General features: G+C 38.7%; 2 protein-coding genes across 3 annotated transcripts in view; both read right to left on the reverse strand.

Annotated features, from left to right (window-relative positions):
- The window catches only part of LOC307169635 (SLAM family member 5-like), a gene marked incomplete at both ends in the record, with an annotated part of 281,304 nt that overhangs the window by 211,834 nt on the left and 48,470 nt on the right, over window positions 1–21,000 (reverse strand). The window lies entirely within an intron of this gene.
- Window positions 2,045–16,908, reverse strand: LOC307169810 (uncharacterized protein). 2 transcript variants are annotated; one of them, XM_079890627.1, is made up of 7 exons: window positions 16,382–16,841; window positions 15,326–15,658; window positions 14,729–15,043; window positions 9,331–9,672; window positions 8,924–9,052; window positions 8,788–8,819; window positions 2,045–4,802 (listed from the first exon to the last, which is right to left on the reverse strand). In XM_079890627.1, exons 1-7 carry the CDS (start codon window positions 16,434–16,436, stop codon window positions 3,612–3,614), a joined length of 2,397 nt encoding a protein of 798 aa, XP_079746753.1. In that variant the 5' UTR covers window positions 16,437–16,841; the 3' UTR covers window positions 2,045–3,611. The 2 variants fall into 2 exon arrangements, with proteins under 2 accessions (XP_079746753.1, XP_079746754.1); XM_079890628.1 differs by having other exon boundaries at window positions 2,046–4,802; window positions 9,337–9,672; window positions 16,382–16,908.

A 21,000-nucleotide genomic window follows, 5' to 3' on the forward strand; every position in this document is an offset into this window, starting at 1 on the left:
ACTAGAAGCTGGGAGGGGAAATTTTGTATGGACCACACTTGAACTTGTGACAAGTCCGTGTTGAATTGAGGTTCGGGACCCAAACGAGGGAGAAGGGGCCCTCAAGTTGAGAACTTCCTCTTTTTGGGTAAGGGAGGGGGGGGGGGGGGGGGGGCACACTAACCACACTAACCACTAACCTATGGGCTGGCCGCCCGAAAACCTGGACAGAGAAGTCCCTGGGGCTGAGCATCAGGTATGCCTCTTCCTCTTCCTGTCCGATGGGGTAGAGTTGTTACCCCAGGGCTTAGGAGGATGGTTGGGCTGCTGGCTGGGTGGCCTGCTGCGAGCCTTGGGTCTGGCCGTATTGTGGTACGGCCGTACTGTGGCCGGGGCCTGAGCGGGAGTGGCCTTTCTAGGCAGGCACAGTTTAAATGCCTCATCCTCCTCCTCCTTGTCATTGCACCGCTGTTGCATAAGGGCAACAGCAGGGCCGAAAAGAGCCTGGCCAGGTTCCACTGGCACTCCTGCTATGCGCCGTTTCTAGTGTCGGGCAGAACAGAGAGATTGAGCCAGAGGGCGTGTTCCCCCACGACGGATAAGGCCATAGAACGTCCACCGGCTTGGACGGCCTAGCGGGCGTTGCGAAGGACCAGATCGTTGACGGTGACGATCTCCTTCCACAGCGTCGGAGATTGCACGCCTTTCTCCAGATGCGAGCTCATATCCTCCAGCAGCTCCGCCTGGTAGACCGAGAGGAGGGAGGAAACATTAAGAGCCCGAACCGCGAGGGCCGAGGCCTGGAAGACAGAAGCTGAGAAGCGGTCCATCTTATTGAGGAGAGCTGGCTTAGGGGGGGCCAGTAATCCTCCCTGCGAGGGGTTAAGGTGTCTGGCAATCAAGGGCTCAATGATGGGAGAATCGCCCATATCACACGCTGCCATGTCCTTCACTTCCAGACCCGCTAAGCCGTGCTTAAGATTGAGCGGGTCTCTCCAGTAGTGACATGCACCATGTTATGAGTGAGCGAGCACCCTGTGGTAAGATGGCCGCCGTGTGCGGACGTCGACCTCCATTGGCCAGCAGCGCAGACGAGACATCTAGCCTTTATATGATATCTATGACTAAACCTATGCGCGTGAACTCGACAATCGATTACTATGGACTTCGACCGAAAACAGGATGTAAATACAGGTATTTGCGCTGGCCGAATAAACATAATTTTTAGTGAAACTAGACAGATGACTAGTCCTCAAACCTTGTGATAAGTAATCACAAGATCAGAGTTTGCTTGTGCCAGTGACAGAGGGAAAAGGTTGGGGCTTTTGAACCAATTGAACCAATCATATTTAAGGTGACATGTTAGTCTTATTTGTTTTCTCGATTTTATAAAAACTGTTGTATCTGTGTTTTAAGGTGGTATTCTCAATGGAATTTGTCTGAGATCCTCCGGCCTTGCTTCTTGGTAGAGATTCCCTGAGAACTGGTCAGGAAGATCTCCTGGCCGTGATTAAAGCATTTAAAGGACATTTGCAGGTCTGTTTGTCTATTTATTCCTGCGCAGGAAGCTAGTTTAGGAAGTAAGCTAGTTTAGGAAGTAAGCTAGTTTAAGGGAACAAGATTTGATTTGTAGACGAGACCCAGGGGACATCGATTTGTAGACGAGACCCAGATAGTCTTAACGTCGACAGAAGACGTTTGGGGACGTCAATTTGTAGACGAGACATGGATGTGCAGCCGACACACTGCAACTATGTGATGATATCATGACAATATGGACCAAAATTTCTCAGGAATGTTTCCAGCACCTTGTTGAATCTATGCCATGAAGAATTAAGGCAGTTCTGAATGTAACAGGGGGTCCAACCTGGTACTAGGTGTACCTAATAAAGTGGCTGGTGAGTGTATGTGTACAATACAAGTAATATGAATACTGTATTAGAGTGTCATCTAGTGTCCTAACTAGGAATTCATCATTCAAGGAATCCAGTTATTATAAGTGAAACAATGTTTTTAATGCCATTTATCACAGAAACATACAAATATCTTTCCAATTAATTTCCATGTTTCAGAGAGAAAAGTGTTTAAAGGCTCAACTTCAAGGCACCTTTTTTCATTGCCTGAAAAAACATCTAAAAATACTCTGCTCTTTGAAAGGCATGCGATTTTTGTCTTTTTCCACAAAATAAAACCTTTTTACATGCACAGATCATTTCCAATATTTGAATTTGAGATTTTACTAAAATAAACTGAACTATTAGTGTTTGTGAAATAAAAACATCAATGTCCATTTCTTATTGATGTACATTGTGATAAATTCATGGTACAGGATTTTGTGAGGAGTTCGACCAATGAATAACAGTATTTTGGCTTTGACATGACAAAATATTGACTTGACAAAAATACAAAAAAAAAACTAAGACAAAAAAAGACTAAGATTTTGACAAAGGCACTTACTAAAGTTTATAGTTGCACATTTCAACAGTGAACAATATAGTAATAAACATCTGAATATGTAATATAAAAATATATATTATATAATAAAAAAAGTAATTTGCAAATTTGCACACATTTGTGTGGAAAATGTGCAGTAATGTTTCTCCTGACAATATCACAAAGTTTCAACTCAATCCAGCACCTGCATGCTGTTTGATTCTCAGCTGCTTTAAGATTCTCAACTGTGTATTTGTAAAGAGTGCTCATATCTTAGGCCGTTTACACTTGGTATTAAGATGCATTTTGGATCAAGTAAATGAGGCAGACACATTCCCATTTACACCTGGTGTATTAATCCGTATCTTTTCTTCACTTTCAACCACTTCTGTCCTGATTTCTGCGAGGGAAGGGGCTATGGGTGGGTAAATGTGTGTTTTTTCAGATCTTTTGATATAATGGACAGAATAAGCTCACACAATTTACATATGAACACATAAGCACATGGAGATCATCAGATTTAGTTTCTGCTCTGACAGACGCAAGACCAGCCAAATGCTGTGAGTGTTAGAAATCAGAAATTGTGAGAGAACATTGTTCTTGGTACACTTTTCATCTTCAAACCAAACTTGTGTCTCCAGCTGACAAAGTTTAAATCTCGTCTGGCTAACGCATTTCACATAATGATTAGGCATTAGGTCAGTCGGTGGAGAGAAGACTGTCTTTTGTGGCTGTTTGAACACATTCAACCGCATGAATGTTTACACTACGAAAGCAATCTGGTCAAATGCATTTTCAACTACCTCTGGAAGTGGTCGAAAGTGAACAAGCTCAAAGCGTTTTAGACCCTGTGTACACCTGTATTTAGCGTTGTCAATCGAACCAAAATGCATCTGAATACCAGGTGTAAATAGGGGCAGTACAGTACAAGGCCATCTGAGACTATGCTAGTAGTCAAATACCCTTCTTGATGATAATGGCTGTCTTGAAAGGGTATTCATAAAAACAGTCAGTTACAGTAGGATGTACACAGATGGGACAAAATAATGTGAAACCGATTATCATTAGTAGGTCAGAGAAAAGTGAGAAATGTCTCACTGTTCCTGTCATCATCACTTCAGCAGCTTTAATAAACCTGTGCATACTGGAAAACATCAAGCACTTGCTGATCCATTGCTGGTAATGTGTTGCTGTGGTTCTTACTTCGTTGCTGGTTTACTGCTTGATAATTTAAAACACATTTCATCAGCGTTCATGGCAGCGTTCCCCATTAGAGGGTCAGTTTGAATAGAAGTCGTCCCATGGGCATCGTTCCCCATTAGAGGGTCAGTCTGAATAGATGTTGTCCCATGGGCAGCGCTCCCCATTAGAGGGTCAGTCTGAATAGAAGTCGTCCCATGGGCAGCGTTCCCCATTAGAGGGTCAGTTTGAATAGAAGTTGTCCCATGGGCATCGTTCCCCATTAGAGGGTCAGTCTGAATAGAAGTCGTCCCATGGGCAGTGTTCCCCATTAGAGGGTCAGTCTGAATAGAAGTCGTCCCATTGGCAGCGTTCCCCATTAGAGGGTCAGTCTGAATACAAGTTGTCCCATGGGCAGTGTTCCCCATTAGAGGGTCAGTCTGAATAGAAGTCGTCCCATTGGCAGCGTTCCCCATTAGAGGGTCAGTCTGAATACAAGTTGTCCCATTGGCAGCGTTCCCCATTAGAGGGTCAATCTGAATACAAGTTGTCCCATTGGCAGCGTTCCCCATTAGAGGGTCAGTCTGAATAGAAGTCGTCCCATTGGCAGCGTTCCCCATTAGAGGGTCAGTCTGAATACAAGTTGTCCCATTGGCAGCGTTCCCCATTAGAGGGTCAGTCTGAATAGAAGTTGTCCCATTGGCAGCGCTCTCCATTAGAGGGTCAGTCGGAATAGAAGTTGTCCCATGGGAATCATTCCCCATTAGAGGGTCAGTCTGAATAGAAGTCGTCCCATGGGCATCGTTCCCCATATGAGGGTCAGTCTGAATAGAAGTTGTCCCATTGGCAGCGTTCCCCATTAGAGGGTCAGTCTGAATAGAAGTTGTCCCATTGGCAGCGCTCTCCATTAGAGGGTCAGTCGGAATAGAAGTTGTCCCATGGGCATCATTCCCCATTAGAGGGTCAGTCTGAATAGAAGTCGTCCCATGGGCAGCGTTCCCCATTAGACGGTCAGTCTGAATAGAAGTTGTCCCATGGGCAGCGTTCCCCATTAGAGGGTCAGTCTGAATAGAAGTCATCCCATTGGCAGCGCTCTCCATTAGAGGGTCAGTCTGAATAGAAGTTGTCCCATTGGCAGCTTTCCCCATTAGAGGGTCAGTCTGAATAGAAACTGTCCCATGGGCATCGTTCCCCATTAGAGGGCTAATTTCCTGTAAGAAAACACAGATTCACATCACAAACATAAAAAATATAGACTTGGAATTGTTTTTGATAAATTTAGGGTGTTTTTCCTGAATATCTGACAATACTATACGACCGTAATACAACATTTGAATGCCTGATGCCTGTCTAATGCTTTGTAATGAAATATTAAACTATTCATGAACAATTTGGGTGTTTTGTAACATGACTGACAAACAATAAAACTGCATCATGTGACTTTTGCATGTGATTTCAACGTGTGTGTGTGTGTGTGTGTGTGTGTGTGTGTGTGTATTAATATAATTATTTAATTAAATAAAATATATACATGCCACTACTTTTCATTCTAAATTAAAACAGTTTCTATGTACTGATTTTTAATTAAACTACATAAAACTGTTCAGATCTGTAAGTGCTGTGTGTCTGTTTGTACGGTGACCGGGAGGGGACATGTTCGGTTCACTTATTTTTGTCGTGGCCACAACATATAAACTCGTGGGAACGTGATATTAAGTCGTGGGAACGTCATAATATCTCGTGGGAACGTCATATTAAGTCGTGGCCACGAGATCATTTTGTTGAGGTAACGACATCATTATGTCGTGGCCACGCGATGCAAAGTCGTGGCCTCGAGATCATATGTTGAGGGAACGATATATTTTTCTCGTGGCCACGACTTAATATTTTGAGAGAACGTCATCTATTTGTCGTGGCCACGAGTTGAGGGAGCCACATCGGCCAATACTGTAACCGTACCATAGCATTTACTTTAAATTAGGAATGTCATATAAAGTAGAGCCCGACCGATATGGATTTTTGGGCGCCGATGCCGATACCGATAAAAAAAAGCCAGATACCGATATATCGGCCAATATTATTTATGTGTATATTATAATACAGTAGCAATATTATTTATGTGTATTATAGTACAGTAAGTTTGGACACACTTTACAATTGGTGTGTACAAACTTTTGATGGGTACTAGAGCCCGACTGATAAAGGATTTTGAAGGCTGATACCGGTACAAATATTTGTTGGTTTTAAAATCCGATATTCCGATATATCGGACGATTTTTTTTTTTTTTTTTTTCAGAAACGCGCAACAAAACATTAACAAATTTCCATAACATTAGTTATTTGTAGTTATTTATGAGTTTTAACTAAAATAATATGATAATGCATTTTAAAAAGAAACTTGTTTCTTGTATTGTCACAACAGAACAGAGGAACATCAAAATATATTAAAGTTCTGATAAATAAAATGTATAAAAATACAAACTTAAGATTTTTTTTTTAAGACTAAACGTTTAGTCCTTTGAACAAAAACAACAATTTCACATTCAAATTGACAACAAATTCAAATTGTCATAATTTACTCTCTCAAGTTGTTTTTTTCTTCTGTTGAAAATAAGTTATTTGGATGAATGTGGGTAACCAAACAGTTGATGTACCCCAGTGACTTCCATAGTATATTTTTCTCCTTTGGAAGTCAATGGGGACCAGCTACTGTTTGGTTACCCACATTCTTCAAACTATTAATATTAGAAAAATATTAGAAGGAAATTAATACAGTTGGAACAACATTAGAGTGCCTGTAAATAATGAGATATATATATGTAAATAATGTGAACTATCCCTTTAAGGACAAGCGGCAATGTGTTTACAATTGCTACTGTCTGTTTAAGAGCTGAGCATGACACGTCTAATGTACACGCATTTGACAAGCGGACAACCGACATTGTTTATGTAAATCTTGTGTGTATTTAACAGTATTAGCACAATAATACTCGAAAGATAACTTAGTCCAGTATCCAGGCGCTGGTACTAGAAAGGCTTTTAGTGCATGTGAGCTTCACATGTACGCGCTGAGAAACGCACACGTTAGAACAGCGCATCAGCATTTAAAATTAAATGTTTAACCGACAAAGCATTAAAGCACAAGCACATTATGAACTTTTGTGAACTGCAGTGTTAACATTTTATGTGAATATAGCCTACGTTGCTTTGTTCCGCTTCACTCTCGGCTTATTTAACCGCAGCAAAACTGGACATGAGTCACGAATTTTGTCATCCTTATTTGAGTTAAGAGAACTGATAGGGATGTTCTTTTAATTGTTATTCAAGCAATGTATGTCTCGTGAGTCGTGACCAACTCACCATGAACACAATTCACCGATGATCTCACTCGCGGTTCTCTCTGCCCGACTCTGGCTGGATCAACAGGTTGCTGAATGTGTGGCGCGTTATACACGAGTGTTGCCAACAGGGACGGTGTAGAGTGCCCTCTGGTGGACAAACTATACAACGGCAACCCTCATAACATGGTTGAAGGGTGTTTCGTCCGTTTTTATTTTATTTTTGAAATATTAATTTATCGGCCGTTATAAATGCCGATACCGATAGTTTTGAAAATGCCTAATATCGGCCGATAATATCGGCCTGCCGATATATCGGTCGGGCTCTAATATAAAGATATAGTGCGGTCTTTGGCATTAAGACATGGGTACGTTATAAGTAAAAGACACATGAAGCGCATTCTTAGACTTTTTTGTCGCACGCATATTTAGGGACCGTCTCAAAATTACATGCGACATTGGCATAAACGTTTCTAACTTCAATTGCATTTGAAGACAATGACTTACAGTCATAAAACCAACTGTACATTGTTCACCCAGGTCTCATGTATGATGCACACCTTTTAGATTTTCATATCAATAAATTGCTAAATCATATGCAAATATTGCTATGTATTTCACTATTGCCACATACATGACACCTAGATGAACAATGTACAGTTGGTTTTATGACTGTAAGTCATTGTCTTCAAATGCTATTGAGCTTTAAATATGGTCATATTCTGTATATGATCCCACACAGTAGTGAAATGCATAGCATTATTTGCATATGATTTAGCAGTGTACTGTCATAAATATCAAAAATATTAAAGGTGTGCATCATACATGAGACCTATATGAACAATATACAGTTGGTTTTAAGACTGTAAGTCATTGTCTTCAAATTATATTGAGCTTTAAATATTGTCATATTTTGTGTATGATCCCAAACAGTAGTGAAATTGGCCTACATAGCCATATTTGCATATGATTTAGCAGTGTACTGTCATAAATATCAAAAATATTAAAGGTGTGCATCATACATGAGACCTATATGAACAATATACAGTTGGTTTTATGACTGTAAGTCATTGTCTTCAAATTATATTGAGCTTTAAATATTGTCATATTTTGTGTATGATCCCAAACAGTAGTGAAATTGGCCTACATAGCCATATTTGCATATGATTTAGCAGTTTATTGTCATAAATATCAAAAATCTAAAAAGCGTGCATCATACATGAGACCTTGGTTGAACAATGTACAGTTGGTTTTATGACTGTAAGTCATTGTCTTCAAATGCTATTGAAGTTAGCCAATGTCGCATGTAATTTTGAGACGGTCCCTAAATATGCGTGCGACAAAAAAAGTCTAAGAATGCGCTTGTAAGAATGTGTGTTTCACTTATAACGTACCCATGTCTTAATGCCAAAGACCGCACTATATCTTTATATGACATTCCTAATTTAAAGTAAAATGTTATTTATTCTGTCATCTCCATCTCTGCTGTAGCCCAGTGACAGTCTATGCTATGTTACGGTTACAGTAGGCCTATTGGCCGCTGTGGCTCCCTCAACTCGTGGCCACGACAAATAGATGTCGTTCTCTCAAAATATTAAGTCGTGGCCACGAGAAAAATATATCGTACCCTCAACATATGATCTCGAGGCCACGACTTTGCATCGCGTGGCCACGACATAATGATGTCGTTACCTCAACAAAATGATCTCGTGGCCACGACTTAATATGACGTTCCCACGACTTAATATCACGTTCCCACGAGTTTATATGTTGTGGCCACGACAAAAATAAGTGAACCGAACATGTCCCCTCCCGGTCACCGTATGTTTGCATGCAAGTTTTCAGTGTTTTGTTTTACCTCATTATTATGATGAGGCTCTGTCCTGGTGCCTGTTTGAACAATAATGACAAACTCAATTCCAATACATATTTTCACAAACGTTCGCACACAAACTCATATTTATATTGTTAAATCAGCTGTATGTAATACTAACCTTCTCTTGTTGCTTGACTCTTGCGATTGTAAATCTCAGCAACAAAAGCAGCAGCAGCAGCAGCAGCAGCAACAACAACAACAACAAGCACCAGAACTACTATTCCTGCAACAGCAGCTGAATTTCGACCTAAAGCATTAACAATAAAAAGATAAACATCAATTTCACAGATGCATTTGACCTTTTGTTCATCAGTTGTGTGGTACTGATTTAACTGATAAATGGTGGGCTTTAGAGAAACAGGAACTAAAATGACATCAAACCACTTTGAGCACAACAGGAAACAAATGCTCACAGGAAAACTGATTTTGAGTATTGTGCAGGTTTATAACAGTCATCATAAAGTTGGTCAAAACTGTCCACAATAAAAGGAACTTTATTTAAAATGCACCGACAGACTAAATGACACTCACCAGTCACAGCAACACCGAAGCTCCAATTCCTCCTAATACTGAAGCTGTTGCTGCTGTTGATCAGTAGATGATATTCTCCAGAGTCTGTGTTTCTGGTGTCATGGATGGTCAGAGATCCAGTCTGATGATCCAGCTTCAGTCTGTCTCTGAATCTCTCTTTACACTGAACATCTGTACAGATCTTACGCTGATCTCCAGTGATTTCAGCAATGACAATGTCATTAAAATACCATGTGATCAAATCATTTGTTTTTTTTATTACACCAAAATCTAAACTGACAGATTCTCCCTCCTTCACTGACTTTCTCTTTTCATCTCGTTCAGCAGTAGAAACACCTGAAACACAAACCAACAGATGATTGGAGGATCTATTCGCTGAAAACAACAAACTACACAATTTAAAAGTCTGTGGATTTGAAAATAATATTATTTCATATGATGAACTTATTTAATTTAGGCTTTTAATCAAATATAATCATTGATCAACACTCATACGCACAAAGTATGGTGAACAGAAGCTCAAATGGGTTTAAAGGCATGCATTGATTATAACAAGTTTTTTTTGTGCACATTTTCTGTATTTATACCACACTGTAAAAAAAATCCTGGAAATTTAACAGCAAAAATACTCTTTTCATGTAATGACTGTAAGTTACTGTTTTTTGCAATGCATTAATGAAGTACCTGGTCGCTTAAAATTGTGTGTTGACCAGCAACAGTATGACACTGTTATTTAACAGTATAATACCATATTTTCTCATGCACATGTGAGTATAGGAACTAAGACATTTTAGTTTATCTGCATAAGGTCATTTTGCAGCTCTGCCTATTATTATTTTAAATGTAAACTACCTATTACTTTTAAACATTACATTTTAAACATCCAGTGATGTTTTTGTGATTTAAATCGGATGAAGCGACTTTGTTTTAATCCGCAAGATACCACAGGAATGTGACCCCATTGTACAGACTGTCATCACATTACATTCAAACGGTATTAAACTTTTATCCAACTTGCATATTTTCCTTAACTTTATCTGAGTAAAACTTTTGTGTGAATTTTTTTTTTTCTTCTTTTGTGGTTCAAATTGTAACATGATTCAAACCGTCCATTATCTGCTGCTGTTATTTGCAACTACGTCTTTGATTTGATCTGTAAGTTACCAAGTATGTCTAAATATTAACATACAGTATAAAGATCCAGCTAAGTGTAATTAGATGACAGGATAGCATGTTTTAATCAAAGAAAAGTAACAGAGTAAAACGATAGCATGCTAGCATGCAGGTTTGTATTTGCTACTGTCATGCACAGTCTATGCATATGCAACGAACACATGTCCCAATCTTTATCGAAGCAGAAGATAAGTGAGGTATGATCAAAATTCCTAATTCTTGTGTAATTACTGTGAACGTGCGTGTTCAAACCACTGCAGAAATAGCAGCATAACAGATGGATGGACAGAATGCTGATAATTTTCAGATTTTTCTTTTTTTATTGAGACTATTTTTTTATGTATCTCTTCTTTACACTATGTTTTCCTTGTCATTGCAGTTAAACTCCTGAAGGCTAACTTTGTAGAGAAGCAAAGACTCATTCTTTAAAGAACTGTGAGTTTGCCTATTGTTTGTTTTATGAACACCTGTATAGTTGTTCATCTAAAAATGGTAGTTCTCTCATGATTTACTTATCCTTATGTTGTCTCTTTCTCTTGGAGGAAAAATTAAGATATTGTTGTGGAGAAATTATGCCTGTTTGCCCAAACAATGGAAGACAAATGGGGACCAAACCTTCAAGCTCCAAAAGGAACAAAGGTTCAGTACCATTTAAGGGATAGTTCACCCAAAATTGAAAATTAGCCCATGATTTACTCACCCTGAAGCCATTCTAGGTGTATATGACATTCTTCTTTCAGACGAATTCAATCGGAGTTATATTAAAAATGTCCTGGCTCCTCCAAGCTTTATAATGGGAGTGAATGGGCACCATTTTTTTTTTCAAGTCCATCAAAGTGCATCAATCCATCATAAAAGTGTCCCAAACGGCTCCGGGGGTTTAATAAAGGCCTTCTGAAGGGAAGCGTTGCGTTCTTGTAAGAAAAAAAATTGATATTTAAAACTTTATTAACTAAAACAACTAGCTCGCAGCAGATGGCTATACGCAAGTCAACTTATGACTTATGCAAAAGAGCAACACTTGACGAAGTATGACGTAGATGTAGGAGTAGCATAAGCTTAGACGCCTCTCACAGTTCAAACAAACAGGGCTGAGCAACCGCGTTCGTCATTACGTCGTGTGCCAAGTTCAAGTGTAACTCTTTCGCCGTAAATCGATGCGTATGGCCGCCTGTCGGAAACTAGTTATTTTAGTCGATAAAGTTTTAAATATTATCATTTTTTCTAACACCAACGCATCGCTTCACTTGTATGGACAAAAAAATGGTGCCCATTCACTCATATTATAAAGCTTGGAAGAGTCTGGACATTTTTTAATATAACTCCAATTGTATTCATCTGAAAGAAGAATGTCATATATACCTAGGGTGGCTTCAGGGTGAGTAAATCATGGGATAATTTCCATTTTTGGGTGAACTATCCCTTTACTCTAAGTCACCAGTCGTTTCATGTAATATCAAAGATATAAGAACAAAGCATCAAAAACTAGACTCCAATTGCTAGCTGTACGGTGAAACAAATTTAATCACTTCAGAAAACTGGTTAAACCATGTGACCCGTATGAATTACCGAGTAAAATCTTTTACTATGACTATTGATGTTCCCCATTATCGATCCCCATTCTCTTCTTTTACATTGTAGGGACAAACAAACATTTCACTTCCACTAAAATATCATATTTTGCATTATTGGTGTTTAAATCTGCATAAGGGTGAGTAAATGAGAAAATTTACATTTTTACATGAACCATTCATATTCTGAATATGTTAGGCCTATTGCCTCTGTAGAATATAAGCAACAAATAGCACATTAGGTTTTAATTTTTTTTTATTTGCAGATACTGTCAGTCATCTTAACTAGTTTTCTTTACCAATAGATGTCTGCCAAACCTGCTAACCTTGAGAAAATTCTTGCCTGTGTCCTTGTTTGATCCTTCTTGGTAAGTATGTCATATTAGACATGTCTGCACTAAAACAAAGCTCACACTCCAGACTGAAACTTTCGTTTATCAGGAGAAGATCCACATTGATGTGCCTCATGCTATAGACCTTATGCGCCAGAGAAACGAGGGCGCCGCCATCTTTAGAATATAGTCTTTTAACTTCCGTTTTGCGGTTGCTCTGTATATTTCTATGGCATTTCTGTCCATGAGTAATTAACTTTTGAAGAGGATTTACTTAATATAAAGTTAACGAAAGTTATCATGAGAATTGTAATGGTTAAAGTAGATGACTTAACAAATGTGGTTAAAGTAGATGACTTAACAAATGTCAGTCAACTGGGAAGATTTGAAAATGAGCCGTTCATTCATAACCATGCAAAATCACGGTGAAAATACAGACCGGAAGTCAAAAGACAACGAGCACAGCGCTGAAAAGGGGCGGGGCTACACAAGGTCTATACAATCTACTGACTATAAATGTACTCCGTATGACCTCTGCAGTTAATTCCAAGTCTTCAGTGAATTATCCAGTGGTTTTTGGTTAAACTTTTTTTTTAGATAATCAAAATTATACATTGCTAATTAATAAAATTTTCTCCTCTTATTTTTCAGATACTTTATTGGAATAAATACGGAAAAGAGGACCAAAGCTGCACAGAGAAAAGAGGTGTGTAAAATAATTGGGAAAACTGTGCAGAAAAAGACATTAACCATCAGTCCAAAAGTATCAAATGCTGATAAATATTTTAAAAACTATTTGTTTTGATATAAAATAATGGGCTGGTGTTCACTGAAGCCTTACTTGAGAGTATATTTGTATTTTATGAACAGGCAAGGTATGTATATATGTATGTAATTATGTACACCTGTTTCAAGGCACAAGGTAAAAGTCTATCTAATGTTGTATGAGAATAAATCTAAAAGTTTATCTAGTGTTGTGTTGTTCTCTTTTGTAATCCACATAACAGAAAATGCAGGGTATAATACAGTGCTATGCATAAGTTTAGACAGCCATGCTAAAGTTAACTAAAAAGAGGAATCATCTTTTGGAAATTGAACTTAATGGCTTAATTTAAAAAAAATAGGAAAAATCCAACCTTTAAGGACACCAATTTTCTTTGTGAATGAATAATGTATCATAAATAAATAAATGTTCTTCCTTAAAATACAGGGTGCATAAGTTTGGACACCCCTATGTTAAATTCCCATAGAGGCAGGCAGATTTTTATTTTTAAAGGCCAGTTATTTCATGGATCCAGGATACTATGCATCCTGATAAAGTTCCCTTGGCCTCTGGAATTAAAATAGCCCCACAACATCACATAGCCTTCACCATACCTAGAGATTGGCATGGTTTTATTTCAGTTAGCCTAACAGCTGGTTTGATTTGCATTGAAAGATGATCTTATGGAGAGTACTCCATGCCAATCTCTAGGTAGATTCAATCTCTCTGGCTGGAAGCTAAAACAGCGAATATACAGATAGTTCCAGTCAGTTTAATCTCCGTTAATGCACTGCATTTATTGAAACCACACCATAGACTGCAAAAAAAAAAAAAAACATGGACAGTGCATGTCCACTTCCTTCCACTGTACAAAAATTAAGCCAAAACATCCCAGTAACAAGGATGTCTTGGAGGTCTCAAGGTCTCGCCCACAATCCCGTGGACTCACTCACAAGCACAAGCACAACCGTCAATCATGATGACATTACACTGTGTTTTTTATAGCATCAAAAAACTAACTAAAACCAGGGTCTTTAACTGTAAATTTCCTAACAGTTGCCTGTGACGTTTATTGATAAAACAGCTTTGTTACTGAATCGTTAAATTAGATATTACTCAGCAATGAGGGGGAAACACACACACGGTCTCTCTCTCTTTCTTCTTGGTAATTACTTAAAATAATTGCTATGATTATTTCAAATAAATGTAATCTTATCTCTTTACTTTATCTCTGTGCCAATTGAAAGCTGGCAGAATGCTAGCCTTTTTAGCCTTCCAGTCAAATATTGGCCTGCAAACTTCAATAACAGATTGAAGTTGTCGTGCTGGCAAATGACCATGGTATGAATGGGATAATCCATGTTGTTCTTTGCCTCCACAATGTGCATTAAAATTGTGTAATGCACATCTAACCATTGATTTTCCCTTACATAATCTATTCACAATTTGAAGAAACATTTTGTCTTTCATTCTGCTAAGAGTCCCTGCTGTTATAAACATCACAAACATGTGATATAAACATATAACCTGCTTTTAAATGTTAATCAACTCACCATGAACAGTTAGATTGAAGATCTTTTCAATGTTGCGGCTGTTGATCTGTAGATTATAAACTCCAGAGTCTGTGTTTCTGATGTTTGTGATGGTCAGAGATCCAGTCTGATGATCCAGATTCAGTCTGTCTCTGAATCTCTCATCACCACCTTTACACTGAACACCTGTACAAATATTACGGAGATCTCCATTTATATGAGCGATTTGAGTGTCATTATAATACCACCTAATTCGGTCTCGCTGGTTTGTTTGAACACCAGTGTATAGAGTGACTGAATCTCCCTCCATCACTGACACTGACACTCCAGCAGCTCCTGAGGAAGAAATGAACAGATAATTGTAAATCACTTTTAAAATAGTGGGTAAAAATGATAATGTTTTTTTTTTCTACAAGTGAAATAACACTGACATTATAAGAATGTCATTTTATGCATTGTTCATGTGAAAAATGTTAAGGTAAAAGAGATGATCTCCATAATATTTTAATATTGAGACAAAGCTCACTTTTTCATTTTACTTTACTGGTTTAAAAATATTCAGCTGTATTTTACCACTCCTTAATTGAAAATGCATTGAATGACTGAATTTACACTCACCACTGACAGTAACGTTGAAGCTCGTAAGGCTGTCAGTATTGCTGATGCTGCTGGTGATCTGTAGTTCATAAAGTCCAGACTCTGCGTGTTGGATATTTCTGATAGTCAGAGATCCAGTCTGATCATCCAGCTTCAGTCTGTCTCTGAATCTCCCATCACCACCTTTACACTGAACATCTGTACAGTTACTAATATGTCCAATGATTTGAGCTATACGAGCGTTTTTAAAAAACCATTTAATTATGTCTTTCTGGTTTATCTTCACATTGGTGTCTAGAGTGATTGAATCTCCCTCCTTTGCTGTCACTCGTTTGGTCTCAACACCAGAAACACCTGGAAAAGAAATGAACGGATAATCATAAATGTCTTGCATTGTGGAAAAAATTATATAACAGAAGAGTGCTGTGAAAATGTTATTCTACAGATCATACAGACTGTGAGAAACATGTCTGTATTCATAATATAACATGCAAACAGTTAAATAACATCATTGATTTACACATTCACTCATCAAACAATCAACAAGTCTCATGAATGATAATGTTCAAGTTTTAGATATTCAAAATTAAACTTCCATAGCACTCAGTTAAGGCTACAAAATGTGCACTTACGAAATTTTTAAACCAAAAACCAGGGTTATTGTTAAACCATGGTAAACCACAACAAATGAACCATGTTTTTTTTTTTTTTTACATTAAACATTGTTTTGATAACTGGTTATACAAATGGTAATCAACCCGCCAAAAACATGGTTACTACACTTTTACTATTATAAAACCATGATTGTTTTTAAGCGTAGGCCTAAAACCCTGCATCAACCTTTCGTTTTTTACGAAGGTTTTGCAGTTGGGAGATTCAATCTTCCTCCCTCTCCCAAATCAAACTGCGTCATAACAATAAATAATATACTAACTGAAGCTGTACAGAAATATATTCACCATTTAAAACAGGATTGTGAGTGGATCATATGTTAGGCTAATGACGACGCCAAGGCCTTCACCTCAGTCATCATTTCTAGCTGCTAATAATAACACAAGTCTTTTAACACTGACTTACCAAGCAGGTGCAAAACACACAGTGGGAGAAAAATGACGAGCATTATGTTCTTCATTTTTGTTGAAGTATTGTGCCGGATGTTTTATGTCGATGCCATTTTGAATAAATCTGAAATCGAAAGTAAAGTAGATATTTGAAGAAGCCCGAAGCCGCATCAAAAACATTAACAACACGACAAAGCTTGTGTCGTTTTCGCCAGTGATGTGACATTCGACGTTTAAGCTCCGAAACTCGTGTAAAACAAACAGAAAAACAAAATGTTATTTTTTCTTCTGCTTTTCCTTGTACGGTGCGTGTCTATTAGCACGGAGCGAGCGTTTTCAATTCATTCCTATGGAAGTTGAGCTTCACAATCGCGCAGTGCATTGCGGGATTGACAGCGGACCGGAGAAAGCGTTGAGAGCGTCAAAAGGTTGGAGATGGGTCTGTCTGCGGCATAGGTCTGCGGACTGCAAGAGAGGGGCAAGAGCATAGACAGTAAAAGAAATAGACACAGCGACCCCATTGGATTCAACCAGAGAATGTCTAATAGGAAGAGAATTGGCACTCTCTGCTTACTTCCGGTTTCTGGACTGGCTGCAGTAACACGTCTCTGTCCATGCGGGGGCGCTCGCAGGCGAGTGCAGAATGAATGGAGGTCTATGGCGAAAAAACCTCAAAATCCACTTTTCTCAGGATATAATTTTTTGTCTAGTAATTTGAATGTTGTATTCGAAAGGAGATGCAAAGAAATTACACATTGCTGGCTGTTAGATTTTTTAGAGTCACTTATTTGGTTTAAAAAGTCTTTTAAAATGTCAATGACGTCAGAATGCTGACGTCATTAGCAGAATGCTAGCGTGTTATGGGCAACAACAACTCAACCTGTAAGAAATCGAAAAGACATAAGTACTTGTACATTCAACTTTCGACCTATAACCCATGTTGAACTTGCAAAACCAACAATAAAATCTGAGATTTCTCAACGGCAATCGGGTGAAAGAGACACATTTAGCCGTCTAGCCCCATTGACTCCCATTCAGTCTGCACTCGCCCGCGATCACCTCCAGTGGAATTCTAATGGAACTGCAACCAGGATCGATACAATGGGGCTAATGAAGTGCCAAGGCTCTCTGTAGACGGGCTCTGATTCAACCATAGACAGTAAAAGAAATGGACACAGCGACCCCATTGGATTCAACGGAGACAAAGTGAAGCCAATTAGAAACTCTTACTTCCTGGGGGTCGAGCGCGCAGACTCAAACTGAGCTCGACGACGTAGATGTGACGTGAGCAAACCGTCTGTCTTCTAGTAGCTGTGCCAAGTTCAATCTGAATCATTCCCTTCCGAGACTTGCAGAGACGAAGAGTGTGAGTAGGAGGTGTCCATGAGTTAGGAACAGGAGAAACTTTTAGTAGGTGTTTTGATTAATTACTTTGTCATTTTGCCTCCACGTCCTCCCGATTGCCCACGAGCTTCTCCTCCTGTCCATACGGTAATTTCCTACTGTGCGACAGAGAGTCGCGTGGCTATGACACAATCGTTAGCCTATTTTGACAAAAATTGCTTCTATGGGGCCATAACGTAAGCTACAAGGTAATGAAGCCTTTTATACATTTTCGTGTTTCTTTAGAAATAAATAATGGACAAATGGAGTCTTCAAACGCCTCAGATGTGAAGTTATTCGCTGTCAAAGTGACGCCAAAATGAATGGGAGTCAATGGGATGCTAACAGCAGGTGGGGGTCCGCTAGCCAATGGCGGCGCCCGGGGGTACCTTCAAAATAATAGAAATCCATGCCCCCCTGGGCAAGAGAGGAGATGGGTCTGTCTCATAGACTGTAAAAAATATGGACAGGTGTAACCCAGGTCACTAAAGAGATTCTGTTGATGTAAGGAGAGAGAAAAAAAAAGACTAACACTTGTGAATATATAAAACAGTTATTTTATTCATATCTGTGGGGAAAGAAAAAAAAATAGAAAGTTTAAGATTCTAAGAGAAAATAAGAAAATGCATAAAATAAAATAAAACTCATCTAGAAAAGTTATCCAATTTAGCAAGGCAAAGATTGGTCCAATTCAACGAGTGGGAGTTAGCCCCGCCTTAATAGGTGGACTCAGGGCAAGGATGATGCAACACTTTTTACGAGACAGTGAAGCGGCTAGTTCAAGTTAGAGAAACTGCTGGTGCGATCCTAAAGAAAGAACCAAGAGAGAGAATTAGAACGAACAAACCAAGAGTGAAATCAGAGAAACACGAGAGACTTTTAGATTAAAGTGCGGATTGAGTTTCATCGGTCAAACGTTACGAGTGAACGTGTTATTGACTGCTACGAAGAGAGTACATATCCAAAGTCGGGAGTTTTGCCCTTCATAGTCGAGAATTGAGTTCTCTTGGTTGGGTCTTTTCTTTCTTTCCTTTTTCCCTTTTTTCTTGTTTTTTTCTTCTTCTTTTCTACTTTTTGTCATTTCTGAGTCGGATGCTGCACATTTCCTGGACACCGGACGATTTTGAAGAAGAATTGTATGTGAATTGTCCCTGCTTGCTTCACATCGGGAAAAAAAACCTTTGCGAGCGGGAACTGGCGAGCCATTTGCCCAATGCCCATATAAGGAAGGACCGAGCTTGTGAATCAAGGAACGAACAGAGTGGTATGATTGTGCACACATCTGAATTGAACTGTGTTGATCCGAGATACATTGCGGAAGAGGGATCTCGTGAGAGCGGCATTCGAACTGGAACTGAGAATTAGTGTGTATAAAAATTATATACATAAAAAAAAAGAAAAAAGGAATCTGAATTGTATTGAATTTGAGACTGCTAATTAAGCAGTAAATTTTGACCTGTATTTTATTTTCTCTACTGTTATTTTTTTTCTTTCAAATTCTATTGTATTTCATTTTGATTTTATATTTTATTTTTATTTATTTTTCTTGGAGAACGAGAGTAAAAAGGGTATTCTTATAGGGTTATCATTTGGAAGGATTGCATTTGAATTTAAACGTTTACTTAACCTTAAATAAGCCAATTAGAAACAAATTGAATAAATAGGTAAACAAATAAATTATATACATATATTAATAGAATAAGGGTCAATTAAATTTATTAGCTTGAAACTAAATAGGTAATAAAAAAGAGAGAAACAATAATAATTATAAACTAAATAGGTAATAAAAAAGAGAAACAATAATAATTATAAACTAAATAGGAAATATAAATTAGGGTTTATATTAAGGTTACATTTATTTGTTCCACAGCAAATCTTTGCTGTTCTCCTGGTCATTATATCTATTTTTTTTTCTTTCCCTCCTGTGTGATGTGATGTTTTAAATTTCACTGCTTTATTATTTAAAATTCCTTAAATACATCATACTAAATTTTCTAACCAAAGAGTGTTTGTCACAAATTCTTTCTCCCCTTGCTGTTGACGCAGTCTCTTGAGCGAATCTGGTCTTCTGGTCACTGGTCCAAATTTTGAAGCGGTGCACTTCACGCTCATTTGCATATTTCGCTGTTTGTAAGTGAGGGTTGCACTGTCGCGTGACGTCACAGACTTTCTGAAGAACGGGTTTGAAGCCGTTTACGGGGGGTATGGGCGGCGCCATCTTGGAAAATCTTGGGAAATCCTAACCCCGCCCACCTTCTGACGCAGCGCGCGTCACTCAGCTCGCTCTGCTACTTCGGTTATCTCTGTGTATATTTTAGGCAACGAAATATGTTATAAAACACACACTAACTCTTTTCGTTTTCATTTAAAGAAATCTTAAACATTATAGCCACACAAATGTGGTTCAGGCAACGCGTATTTATTATATTCACTGCACATAACATTTGCCTATTTATAAAACAAAAACAAAATATAAAACACAAACCTGCCTCTTTTCGTTTTAAAGGGCACCTATTATGCAAAATTCACTTTTACATGGTGCTTGAACATAAATGTGTGTTGGCAGTGTGTGAGCAAAACCACCCTAGAATGATAAAAATCCACCCAGTAGTTTTTTTACTATCTCAATAAATCATAAGCACTGTCTCAGAACACCCTGTTCTAGATTTCCCTCACTGTGACGTAGAAATGAGCTAAGCCCCACATTTGATTGACATCTGGTTTTGGCATAGACCCCGCCCTCGGTGATCTGCATCCTCCATTGTTTCAACAACAGCCGGTAATGTCTCCTTACTGTGCGTTCACACCGCCGGCGGCGAGAGCGTCAAAGTGGCCGGAAGCCATTCATTTTCAATGAGAGCCGGCGGCGAGCTCCGGCGAGGGCGGCGCGGCGCGTCTTGGACGGCGAGAGCGGCGAGAAGAGTTGAAATCAAGTCAACTTTATGGTAATAAGCTATGACGCGGTTCGGCGGCAACCAGCGGCAACCAATCGGAATGTCGAAGTCCTCCGCCTGAGAGGACACAAGAGAACGCAGTCCTGTAAACTTTAGTTCCGACCACATTAGTTCCTAAGCAAAATGGAGGAAAAATTAATTATTTCTGTTGCTGGTTTCCCGTTATTATACGACTTGTCCCTGTTTACATACAGGGACATTAATAAAAAGAATGACGCATGGAACAAGGTGTCTGAAATTGTTGGTGTTTCTGGTGAGTTGCTGACGGGCATTAACGTTATATATTTTCTAGAAAAAA

This window comes from Squalius cephalus, assembly GCF_949319135.1.
Source record: "Squalius cephalus genome assembly, chromosome: 13".
In the NCBI taxonomy this organism is placed as follows: domain Eukaryota; kingdom Metazoa; phylum Chordata; class Actinopteri; order Cypriniformes; family Leuciscidae; genus Squalius; species Squalius cephalus.

Coding starts and splice junctions, on each gene's coding strand:
- LOC307169810 (XM_079890627.1), bottom strand. CDS start 16,436: ATGAAGAACATAATGCTCGTCATTTTTCTCCCACTGTGTGTTTTGCAC. Junction 15,659..16,381: donor GTGTGTTTTGCACCTGCTTG/GTAAGTCAGTGT, acceptor TTTCTTTTCCAG/GTGTTTCTGGTGTTGAGACC. Junction 15,044..15,325: donor CTTCAACGTTACTGTCAGTG/GTGAGTGTAAAT, acceptor TTTCTTCCTCAG/GAGCTGCTGGAGTGTCAGTG.